The following is a 12663-nucleotide window of genomic DNA, read 5'->3' on the forward strand; positions in this document are numbered from 1 at the left end:
CTCTGCTGCTGTCCCTTCCCCTTTCAAGTAAGCACATATCACACCTCTCCTCACACACATCTAACAATTACTCTTAATAATTCAGCCAACTTCCACCATAAGGTTAGCACACCATTCATTGGCAAAATCCAAGGAAAGCAGCCATGCAGAAATTCATGGCACACGATGAAGTGTCACAGTCACTTCCATAAGTCAGCGATCAGCCCCGCCAGAGGTAGGGAGGATAGCTCAGGGGCAACGTGCTGGCCTTGGAACCAAGACAACACATAACAACACAGGTTCGATCCCCGGGTCCGCGCTTAGAAACCTCTGGGTATAAAGTGCTTTATGAATAAGCTATCATATCATACACAATCAACACTTCTGTACAATAGGGATGAACTCTGGCTAATCACGCCTCTGCCATAGCCATCCTCCTGGACCTATCAGCAGCCTACAATACTGTCAACCACTATATCCTACTCAGACATCTAAAACGCACCTTTAATGTAAATTAGGCAGTAGCTAGGTAGATTGCTTTATTCCGAAAAGAGAAGCTCGTGTACACATTGGCCCTTTGTCTCTGAGCAAATGAGTTTAGCCTCAGTTTTGCTCCTTAAGTAGTAGGAAATGGAGTAAGTTTACCCTGGTTCCCTATTATGTCAAATGTTTTGACTAGGGCAAAAATGGAGCAGACTGTGTTTGCCGAGTAATATGAAAAGAAGCAAACACATAAAATGTCATGTTCTGCAGAAAATGTGGTACAGAGAGCAGCCTGCTTCTTCTCTGCCCTGGTTGAAATGTGAAAAAACCTGTTTGCTCGATTTCGAAATATCTAAATATGTGCTCAATTTGCATCTCTAATATGTAGCCCTGGTGATTGAAATAGAACACACCAAATATAGAAGTGTGTTATTTGCAAATAACAGCACCATTCTCTGAAGATGACCCGCCCAATGGGAATCATCAACCTTTACTCGGGAGCTGAAAAGCTGGTCCAATTGTTTTGGGGAAGATTTGCAAAAGATGATTTCCAGGGACATGTTTGTGGACTCTGACCCACCTTGTATGGTTCTTTCCAGGATTTGTAGTCTGCTTACACCTCAATAACCTCCAAAGTTTAATATCCTCATGAAAATTGACTCGCTGGCAGTAATTCATCCAGATGCTGTAACTGCCTCCCTCTTGCTTGCACAGGACCCAACGCTGAGAGTATGCACTTATTCTGCCAGCAGCAGCGACACCGATCGGGAACTCGAGCTCGAAACCAATGCCTTCGGAACTGAAGGAGCAAAGCTGTTAAACATTATGGAGAACAACAAACAAGGTAGACACGGATGCTCATACTTGAAATTTATAGCACTCATCATCTCTTCTGGCAGCAGACGACGGGGCTCTTTCATCATAGTTACGTCTTTCATGCCGTCCCAGGGTGCACTTCATTCGTATTCTTTTGTTTAACGCTCAGTGCTTGTTTCATGGATTTTTAATTTGAACTTTTCCTGTATGCCTCTCCTTAGAATGTGTGTTAATTATTTAAGTAAGGCCCAATCTGGGCAAGCTGTTAGTCTTTCACCTTGTGATTTCCACCCATTAAATAACACAGGTTGTTTCATCACAATACATTTCTTTAAATTAATTGCTCACTATTATGTCATGCCAGGTAACCAGCTGATGAACAAGTATTGGGAATAAAAACGATAGCTGGCCTAACTCAGTAAGGTACTGTTAACCCCTTCAGGGCTGTACCTCTGCAGATCATTCTTGGATCCAAATGGCACTTGGTAGCACAGAATATCTCATTTGTTCTTTAATCAGCTATGCAGATTCTTACTCTTAATTAATGTTGTACTCATTCTACGAAAACAAAATAAAAGGTATACATGGTATAACATATTTTCAGGCCCTTTTCTACAATGCTTTCAGAGGCATAATAAACAGCTAGATTTGTGATTTGCAAATATATCCATTTTCCATGGCAATTTCTCTTTCAAACTAATGAATGGTCAGATTTTGGCCTGCGGCAATGTGAACAATGAAGATTTATCTTATCCGGCTTAACTTAGAAATCACTGCTGACAAAATGCTAACTTTTAATTGAATTCATTCATTTGGAAGGTTGCATGGACAATCTCTGGCAGGCTTCTGTAACCACAAATTGTGGAGATTTTTCACCAAAACTATAGCAATGTTCTCATGTATTGTGTTCTATCCATTGGGCGAAGCAGTAGGTAGAGCATCATTGGCTGTCACCCTGCACGCATTTGACTTTTTGCCTTTCCAAGTTGATGCAGGTAAGATGACAATGCAAGCAAGTGTTTGCTAGCTTGTTGCCACTTGCCCTGTCCATGCATGTACTATAATGACAGTTTTCTCAGACTCATGTTGGAGTTGGTAAGTTAGCTCAGTGGACTGATGCACTCACTGCAGAGATTTGTTTAACCTGACCGTCATAAGTTCACATCGCAGTGAGACCTCCCATCATTCTGGGGGTAATACAATGAGAATTAGAGACAGCAGTGCCACAAGAGTGGATGGTGCATTATGTGGCACGCATTCCAAGTCACCCCTTAACAAACCTTCAATTCATCTCAGAATTCGATGTCATAGACGTTTTCAGGAAATGCTTTGCATTCCATTTGGCGTTAATGAAATACAGAACACCATATGGACCCTAAAATTGGGGAAAAGTCCTGACCCTGATTTTTGACCTTCAGACTTATATGTTGCACAAAGGACATGTGGGCCTTCTTACTTACTAAGGTTTTTAATGGTATACTGGAGAGAGGTTTGTGCACCCTGAGTTTTAAAAAAGCAGTCATCTGCTCTGTACCCAAAAGGGTATTCCGCCAAGCCTGAGCAATTGCAGGCCCATATGTCTCCTGGACATTTCCCAGATATCTGGTAATGTAGTCTCAGAATGACTCCAGAACTGGTTTGACGAAAGTGACATACTGGCCTCAACATCCCTGTACTGTCATGCACAGGTGGTGGCGTGCTCCTGTCAAGGACCAGCCCCCCACACTATGTACATAAACCTATAGATTGCTACACCAATTATATGAGTGAACAGGGACTATCTGTAAACCTCCAAAAGTCTGCAGTTTTATTATGTAGAAGGAAACGCTTGTCGCTATAAACAGAGTCCAATCCTATGACTGTGTTTGGGTGTTTGCTTCTCTGAAAATCTTAGTAGTAAGTCTCACATTGATAAACAGGTCACCGCAGTGGCCAAGGCATTTGGGCAGATTGTTTTCCTTTGCCGCAAAATTCAAGGTACAGCCACTAAAGATGATGACACAGACCTTTGTGGGCAAGGCCAGGTCAGTCACACAGCATGGGACTCAGGGCTTCCAGAAAGTGATAGAACTGCAGATAATGCACTAAAACCTAGTTAGAAAATGATTAAGGTTTATTCTTAAAATTAGCTTTATAAATGTACAATGATAGATTTCAAATAAAGTGTATCTGTTTTATATGTAACGTGACTGTTATATTATACGAATTGATGATGAACTACCTTTTGAAATTGATCAAAGCATATTTTGATGATTTTAAAGTTTAATTTATGGTATTTATTTACATTTCATTTGTATGCACTTCTATGGGATTTGTTTTACCGAAATAAAGTTTGTAAAGTAAACCGCAAAACACCCAGCTTGGGCTGCGGGCCATTACAGCCCATGTATACCACCTCACCGGCCAGGACATGAAAGCTATTTGCATCCCTGGATTTAGTAGGGTGCGGATAGTTTTCATTTTTTTTTTGTCCAACTGGAGATCAGCACACCGCCATTAAAATGGAAAAGGGACTGGGTCCCTTTTTGGATGATGGCTGCCATGGAAAACATGTTCCAAAATGGCTGCCATCATACAAAAGGGACCTAGTCCATTTTCTATTTTAATGGCGGCGGTGGGGGTGGCGAAAACACAATCACACCTGGGAAAGACAGATTTTGATTGGCAAATCTGTCTTTACTGGGTGTGAATATCCACAATACCTTTTTAAAAGACAGACTTCATATAACTAGGCTTCATTTTAACTTTCTAGAAGTAAATAATATATAGTCTAGAAGTCTAAATAGTCCATAAAACAAGGAAGAAGCTATCTTCCCCTTTTGCCCAAACATTCCAGAAAGTTCTTTTCACTGCAGCGACTAGAGCCTCTCCCTTTGCGGCTCTCTCATCATTGCTGCTCGACTGCCACTCCCGAGTGACTCTCTGGAAGTGCTGCTACTGCTGCAGTGCTCTGTGGCGCACTTGAATATTCAAGATGTTTGGCTGGTTTTGTTACTGCCGTCTGATTTGGTGGGTGGCTGTCCAGTTTTGACCATCTTTATCTTGGGCAGGAGTACCTTTTGTTGCTCATACTGGATAATTGTTTGCCTAATTTGTCTGTGTTCAAGTGGTTATTTTGTGCGTCCTCTTGTTATGTTGCATTCCCTTCGGCGCCAACCAAAGATCTGAAGTTCTGAACCGGCCTCCTTTATCCTCCTTTTTAGTTTAGCTAGTTTTAATTCCATTTTGTTCTGCAAATAGCTTTGCTAGACATTCACGGTTACATTATTTCTGTTTAACCTTTGCATTTCACTCTTTGTGGCTGTTCTTTTGTCTTTTTTCTTTCTATGCTGTGCTGTTGTAATTTTGTGTTCAGAACTTTGATTGTACCAATTCATTAATTTTGTACAGCGCTTATGTGTAAGCGCTTTAGAAATAACAATAAACAAACAAACAAGCATGCTTTTCTTCTGACAGAAATATAGTGCTCTGAGAAGAACAAGTCTTCCTGTTTTGGGGAGTCATGCTATGAGCCAGTGTCACCCAACTTGCATTTCCTTGCTTTGGGCAAACGACACAGATATGTCCTGAACCGTAGTACAATTTTTAAGGAAATCAATGCTTTTTAAGTAAGATAAGCATTTGTGACCAACCCAGTGGAGGGATCACAGCAATGTAGGAACCTATTCTAAAAGACTGACCACCATGTTTTTCTTTTACCCTGTGCTTATTTTGCATGGGAAGTTCATTTATTAGCCAAGGGAAGCTTTTTCTTTTTTTTAAATTCTACTTTTAAGATTATATAACATGTGCTTTTTTTGTCTTGCCTCTTTTTATACACTTTTGGGCCTCATTATAACCCTGGTTGTAGCCGTGCCTGTTAAACAGGCACGGCCGCCGCCAGAGTAGCATTTCTTCCGGCACCCGTCAATGAGGAATTACCGGGTAATTCCGACATTGCTGCACCCGGTAATTCCAGCATTGCCGGGTGCCAGTGCCTGTCAGTCCCCATTCCCATTTGAGCCCCATAGGGCTCAAATGGGAATGGGACGTCGGATGCACCGGCACCGTCAAGGACGGTACCGAGCATCCGACATGCTGCCTCGCGGGTGACGCTCTGCCCGCCAGGCCAGACCTGGTGGGCTGACAGGTGCCAGCGAGCACAGCTCGTAGTATGGCGGTCCGAGAACTACAGTACCGGCATGCTTACCGGTAACGTAGTTCCCGGACCGCCATGATTATAATGAGGCCCGTTTTCTTTTATTTATTTATTGCTTGTTAAGACACACAGCGCAAATTAGATTTTTAATTGTGTATTGACTTTTGTACACGATAATGGACTTATCATTTCTTGCCAGAAATTGATTGTATGAATTGGTTCAGTGTGTTCACTTAACAGAATTAGTCTATTCCGAATCAAGTCATTCTGTCCTTCTGAATACTATTGAGTAGATTAATTATAACACCTGTTTACAGTGCCCCTAGAGACAAATCAGCTTGCATGTTGGGCTATTTAAATGTACTAATTATTGAAAGGGGGCCCTTTCTATTAGTGTAACTCTCGAAGTGAAGTAGGTGGGTCTGTGAGTCATATAGAAATGTTTGGAGGTTTAATCTGTGTTTTGGGAGAATGTGACTGAGGCACATAGGGTAGTGGATATGTGTACAGTTGGAGAGCAACTCATTAAGGCTGTAGGGAAAGAGTGTTATGCACATGCTTCATCCTCGCTCAATGGACTATTGCCCTGAATGCAGGTGGCTGTGGTGTCATGGCCTTGTCCCAGGCATTACCTGTATTGGGCGTAGTCAAACATGGAGTGTCCTGCAAGCTTGTCTAGGGAATTAGGCTGGATATTGTTGTAAACGTACCTGGAAAGAGATGACAAACTTAGATATCTTAAGTTAGTGTCATCACGGCTACTGTTGTGAGTGGTTTTGGATCAACCCCGTCATGGAGTCTAGTTTGCCCACGATGTGCAACACAATGCCACGAATGTTTTTTATCAAGAGGAAGGGAAGTACTATATCGGGAATGGAGAATGATGTGTTTGATGATTTCACAAGTTTTTGTTTTTGCAGTGTGTTACAAGGCAGGGGTGCGAATTACCTTGTCGAATGTTGTGGTAATAGTCCACCAGGTGTGATTTCCAGTATAAGGTTCGAGGAGTAGTATAATCACTAGATAATCATGGTATCATTTTAAAGCACTTTCCCAAATTCAGCAAAACTTTAAAATGTGAAACATGATGAATATTATTCCTGAAGTCTGAGGGATATGTTCAAGCGTTGAGGGAATGTTTTAGACACATTTGAATTATGAAGCGAATCAGACAGCTATCAAAGGAAGAAGATTCAATTTAGGTTCATCCAACAGAGGTAAATAATGATAAGGCAAATGGAGAAAGTACTGCTCCTTCAAAGACTCGGGAAGACGCACAAGGTCTACAGAACGGTACAAAAAAGATATTTCGGTTCCATGGTGTGAAAACGTATGAAGACATAACATTATTTGATCTTGATTGTGTAAGATTTAGGGAGCTGTTTAAGCGGAAGAATAAATCTAAGCCATGCAGAGACTGAAGGAAAAGACATCAGCAATTTCACTTGAATTAGTGAGTGACAGACTCTAATTAATTAGATGGAAAATAAGAGAGTGAGAGCAGCATAGACGAGCATAATGAAGTTTGAATGATGAGTGTATTGGTAGAAAGGTTGAAGATGGTATAGGTTTTGTGAAGATTAAAAGGCTGAACGGACAGGATGAAATGATACAAGAATTGTGTTTGTTGAATGCTTCACCCAGTTTGGGATGTAAGGAGTAGGAGCAAAATAAGGGTTGAGGTTAGAAGAAGAGAATGTCCATTTCAGTGGCATCAAATTAACAGGATTTCCGCAATACCATCTGTTGGATTGCAGGATAAATGTTCTGGACTCTCTCTCTCTAAATGAACAGATGTTTAAAGATCAGCAATGAGCAGACATAAAACTGCTGAAAGGAGGAGTCTGCAAGAAGGATGAGAGTGAAGCGGTGGTAGGTCTGGCATGTTCATATACTAACGTCATTATTGACCTTGAACCCATAAATCACGTGAGAGACTTTAGCTTTGTGAGTGACTGGGTTCAAAGTGAAGAAGGCTGCAATATTTCAGCCACTTGCTTGAGCAAACCTCTGGATTGGCCGGGATGTTATTACCTTTGGTTTCACGATAGGCCTTCCCTATCTGGGTTATGTTGTGTGATTTTGGAGCAGAAAATGACCTTTGGTGTGTATTATCATCTGGTTTTCAAACATCTCTAATTTCAACTCCACTGACACAAGCATATCTGTTTAGCTTTGTGTGTTGAGGCAGGGGTCTGCATGTTCGGCATCTTTTGTTTCCTATCATTGTTATGGGAGTATTTCTGCTCCCTTTTTATGTTGGGAGGTTTTCCCACATTTAGGGAGTGAAACTGGCTTGTGAGACTTTCTCAGTAGGGCTGCCTGGAATACAGTGAGTGGCCAGTGCAGCATTCCAAAGCGTATTTTGGAGTTGGATTGTCCTTGAGGCTTGGATGCCATGAGCAGTTTTGGGGCAGCATGTACTTAGGGTTGCAGGCTGGCCCTAATTCCCTGAATACTGCCACTAGTTCTGCTGGGCATGAGATAAGAGGCAGATGAAGCACTCACAATGTGCTATGGGCTGTGGAGGAATCCATGCTTGGAGACTATATTGAGGGCTGAAGGTGCTGCTATTCTGCTGGCACCTTGGTGGTATTACTGCATCCTTCAGCATCCTGATATCAATGGAAAAATATTCAACCACCAATACAATATCTAATGTTTTGGCCAGAGGTTTCAGTCGGGGATAGAGAACCTTAAATTCCCTGTAAGAGTATGCATCAAAAAACAAGGGAAAGATTGTTGTAGCTCTGTTTGTACTTGTTGGTGTCAAGGTCTATGTTCCCCATTAAATATTCAGACGCTTTCTGGCTATGCTATATTTTCTGTAAATGTCTTTTCCAGAATGATGGGCCCCTGATGTGATGATATCTTTTTGAGGCTAAGCCAGTCATACATGAGCACAGAGTAGAATCTGTACTGCAGAGCTGATCATGCTGTGAGTAAATAAAATAGAATGATCAGCCTTGGCCTGTTTAATGGGTCTGTACTTCCACTGATTTGTCAAATGGAAGGTCAACATTAAATGTATCATTAACAAGAACCAGAACAAATGTGTTAATCCTGAACCCTTGAAATGTTTCTGATTTGTTTTCTGACCACACAGCGTTTATAAAATTACTGAGTTAAGTGTGCATATTCTTATAAATATTAAAGACCATGTATATCTTTAAAAAAGAATACATAGATTGTAGAAGAGCAGGTAGGCGTTATCCTGCCAGTTCCCACCCCCTTGCCATCAAATTGGAACAGTCGGAGAAGAGCTATAGATGGGATCCTTATAAAGCATCAAGTATATGAGAGATGCTATGCACTGTAAGCGATATTCAATCAACACTACAGCCAAGTCAATGCCTAGTCTGGGATGCTGAGGAAAACCCTTATTAATGTATTTTTATGTCTAGTTCAGTACTCTGGATGACCACCCTTGTATAACACCCCCCTCCTAGAATCCCCCTGGCCCCACTGAGCCAAGAAGTAGGTTTGTTTTGCAAATTAAAAGGTTTATTTGAGAATTTAAACAATATACATATATCACACTTTATAATAAATTAATATCTGATAGTACACTTAGACATATGATGTTGATCAACAATGGGTAATATGGCACTAGCACACTTCTTTACAATCAATGAGGAGTTAATATAGGATGGATAAAGTAGCAAAAATACTTTTATGATTTCAAGGGAAAGGCAATGAGGAATAAAATGCAGTACAGAAATACTTGATATGATTTTAGCAAAAGATAAGATAATCACTTTTTCTCTGGCAATTCACCCCCTCCCCTATGCAATGTAAGAAATTGAAGGAGATGGAAAGAGGAGCACACAGTTCTCAGGAATGCAATCAAATACAATACGAAATTCAGTTCCCCCCCAGCAAGCTTAGAGGAAACAGGTAGAAGTTTGAAACACAGGCCCAAAATGCTTTTTAAATGTGATGGCAATGGATGGGAAAATGTGCCAATGATTTTAATTCCCTCTAGAGATTCAGGGTGAGTGGGAGATGCATGTTGGTATTAGTTCAGGCTCACTTTAGCAATGCTCTATGAGCTATTACCAAGTTGCAAACGGATTTTAACAAAGGAAAGAATGGTGCTGCTATTTTGACAAGTGGAGAAATTGAGCCAAAATCGCAAATCGCAGTAAATTCGCGAGTGCGTGAATCGTGATTGCGGCAAAAGTATAAGGAGTAGCAGGTTCTAGGCTTGTTGGAAAGCTTAGATTCTAAGCTTTCAGAGGACAGTTAAATCTCGTTCCTAGCCCAAACGGTTCCAGAGATACGGATGATTTAAAGTCCTAATTTTGAAATGAATGGGCCTCGTCACGGATCTGGTCAACGGGACTGGACTGGGCGGTTTTGCTCACAGCGTCTGGGTCAGCTCTGCTCTGCTGTTCTAGCCTCTCTGGATACGGCGGGTCAATCAGGCACCGGTTCTGCTCACAGCGGTCTGGGTCTCTGGCAATTGTTCTTGGCAAAAGAATTCAAACAACTCGCCCTGCTGTGGAATAGTTTGCAAATGATTTTAAGGATGCTGAGGCCTGCTGAGAAGAGTTCTCAGTTTGTGGGGTTAGGCCCTTGCTTTAAGTCCTGAAGGAAAGTTCTGGTCTTTGGAAATTGATGGATTTGAAGTCTGGATCTCTGGATGTGAAGTCATCGGTCAGCATGCTCCGCAGCAAATGGAATTGAATGTCCCTACCTGTCCCAGTAGTCTCTTTTCATGTGTTTTGGAAAGTGGTTGTGTGCGTTGGTCATAGCTAAACCTGCCCCTCTCACTTATCATTGGCCAATTCCTCCTCTCTCCCTTGATTGGGGGAACTGAGTTGTGAGTCAGAGTGATGAGGTAGATTTTATGGCCAGAGGGCCCTCCCCTGTCATCTTACCACACAAATCTATATTTGATCCAAATACATATTTTCCCAAATACACAGTTGTTTTTACATCACCTACACACATCACATATCACATGAGGTAGGCACTGTTCCGACTCTGGCGTTTCTAGGAGCTTGGGTAAAGAAATGGCAACTTATTTTCGATTTTAGTGGGTTATGCAACATTGGTTTTTCATTAAAAATTATACACATATACATGGCCTGTCCATACATACTCCAGTAAATTCCCATGTCTCTAGCTTAAACACAGAGTCTGTAGTATCAATAAATAGCGGGGTTTTGCCCCAGAACATCACACAAATTGGAGTTTGGGCTTGAATTGTGGGCAAAGTTTTCATTTTAAGGTTCACCAAATTTCACATTTCTGTCATCTGGTTACCAAGAGTTATCAGTGTTTCTGTAAAATATATATTTGCTTTCAATTCAAAGTACTGCAGTGTTTGAGTCCGCCCCCAAAGTTTGGGGATGACAGTGATCACATGTCTCTCCTGGCTGGCAGATCTTTGTTGACAGGAAACAGTAAAAATCACCATATCCTATTCAAGGGAAAAGGTCTTTTGTGTGGGCTCCAGCAAGCTGAGGTCAACAGACCAGGGGGCCACTTTGCATTTGTTTAGCATGACCATGTGATATCCTGGGCTTTCTGAGGTGAGAAGGTTTCCCAGCCTTTTGGCCTGTTAATCAAATCAGATTGTCTCTGGGAACAGCAGGTGGTTAGATTTTCAATTAACTAACAAGCTTTGAAGTCCCAATTGTCACAGAAGGCTGATTAGCTTCTGAAGTAGCAGTTCTCCTGTCAGAGTTTAGACCGCTAGCGCTGCCTTGAGTCCAAAGCGGGCACTGCATGCATTTTTTTTTGGATCAGTCTTGAATTAATGCATTTCAAACAAGAGATTTTACATGGAAGTATATTATCCAGGTTCAGCACATGGCACTGGTGTGGTTCTGCAGTAAAATAATTTTGTGCCCATAATTTAGCCATATTTGACCTGAAGAAAATGAATTCCCAATAGTTATGGGTTGCTTTTGGCAATCAGCATTGCCCCTTTTGCAATGGTTTCAGGCTACTGTGTGTAGCCCAATGGTGGTTTTAGGCAGTGCCCTTTGTGCCCACAACATAGGCAAAAATGGGTGGCAGCCTATTCTTCAGGCATTTCCCTGTGCATTTTCTGGAAAGTTCTGGCCATCATGATGTTTTCAATGCCAGTAAGGCACAGTTTTTGTGGTAGGGCTCGGATGCATGGGTAAAAACATCCCACAGGCCCCCATCTTCTTCCGGTAGATGGCACAGTTCAGCATCTTTTCCCCCATCCGGTTAGATCGATCGGTTCTCCTCGCCGGTCCTGATGGGAATATTGGGCGGTACCCCGGGCTCCTCGGATCTTTGCTCCCGGTCCTTGGATCGTTCTCCTTGGCCAGTCTCCAGGTTTTCTTTCTCCTAGGACGACAAAGGAAAAGCGGCAATACCTATTCGTAGACATTTTTCCATCACTACTAATGGTGTGGCAGACATATACATTTTATACTTTAACATACCTAACATTTTACTTTTGAGATACAAGTTATCATTCAAAGACAGTGGCTTACAAGAGTATAATATTTTAGAGACTATATGTGGGATATTTTAGGGTTGGAACTGAATTAATCTGGAGCGGTCCCCTCTGGTATTGCAGAGGACTCCTCCAGTTGCTGCAAAGTGTGCCTGGGATGGCAACACTTTAGCTGGTTAATATGGACCCACTTGTCTTCCCCTTCCGCCAGACTGCCTTTGGGGATGCAGATTTTATAGGCAACAGGGGAGATCTTGTCTATAATTTCAAACGGTCCCTTCCATGTAGGCAAGAATTTTCGCTGTTTGGCCTGGTTCCTTTGGAAATTGTATAGATAGACCCGATCACCCACCTTATATTCCTTTCAGGTAGTTTTTAAATCATAGTGGGTCTTCATGCTCTCGGCTGATCTTTCTAGATTCCGCTGAGCATAGGCAAAAGCATGCTGAAGGTGTTTCCTTAAATTCTCCACATACTCATGAGTTGTGGAGGCATTTATCAACGTTTGCTCTTGGGTTCTGTAGAGCAAATGCTGGGGAAGCACCATCTTGCGTCCAGTCATCAACTCAAATGGTGACATTTTGGTTGCAGATGAAGGGGTAGATCTGATGGCCATTAGGACCAGAGGTAATCGGATATCCCAACTTGGCCCAGAATCTGCCACAAACTTTTTTAAGATGCTCACAATGGTTCGATTATATCTCTCCACTGCTCCAGAAGAATCTGGCCTGTAAGCAATATGTAGCTTTCTTTTGACCCCCAGTATCTCCCACATCTTTGTCATTACTTCACTGGTGAAGTGGCT

At 41.9% G+C, this 12663-nt stretch overlaps 1 protein-coding gene across 4 annotated transcripts in view; it reads left to right on the top strand.

Moving 5' to 3' along the window:
* The window catches only part of NCKAP5 (NCK associated protein 5), a 1061124-nt gene that overhangs the window by 923632 nt on the left and 124829 nt on the right, over positions 1-12663 (top strand). For 3 of the 4 annotated variants that reach the window (XM_069616575.1, XM_069616574.1, XM_069616576.1), the window contains one exon: positions 1177-1306. The exons of the other annotated variant lie outside the window; for it this stretch is intronic. In XM_069616575.1, coding sequence (XP_069472676.1) covers positions 1177-1306 — 130 coding nt within the window. The remainder of the gene's footprint in view (positions 1-1176; positions 1307-12663) is intronic. 4 annotated transcript variants of the gene reach the window in all.

The sequence above is a fragment of the Ambystoma mexicanum genome, chromosome 9 (assembly GCF_040938575.1).
Source record: "Ambystoma mexicanum isolate Mex_15411 chromosome 9, UKY_AmexF1_1, whole genome shotgun sequence".
NCBI lineage: Eukaryota > Metazoa > Chordata > Amphibia > Caudata > Ambystomatidae > Ambystoma > Ambystoma mexicanum.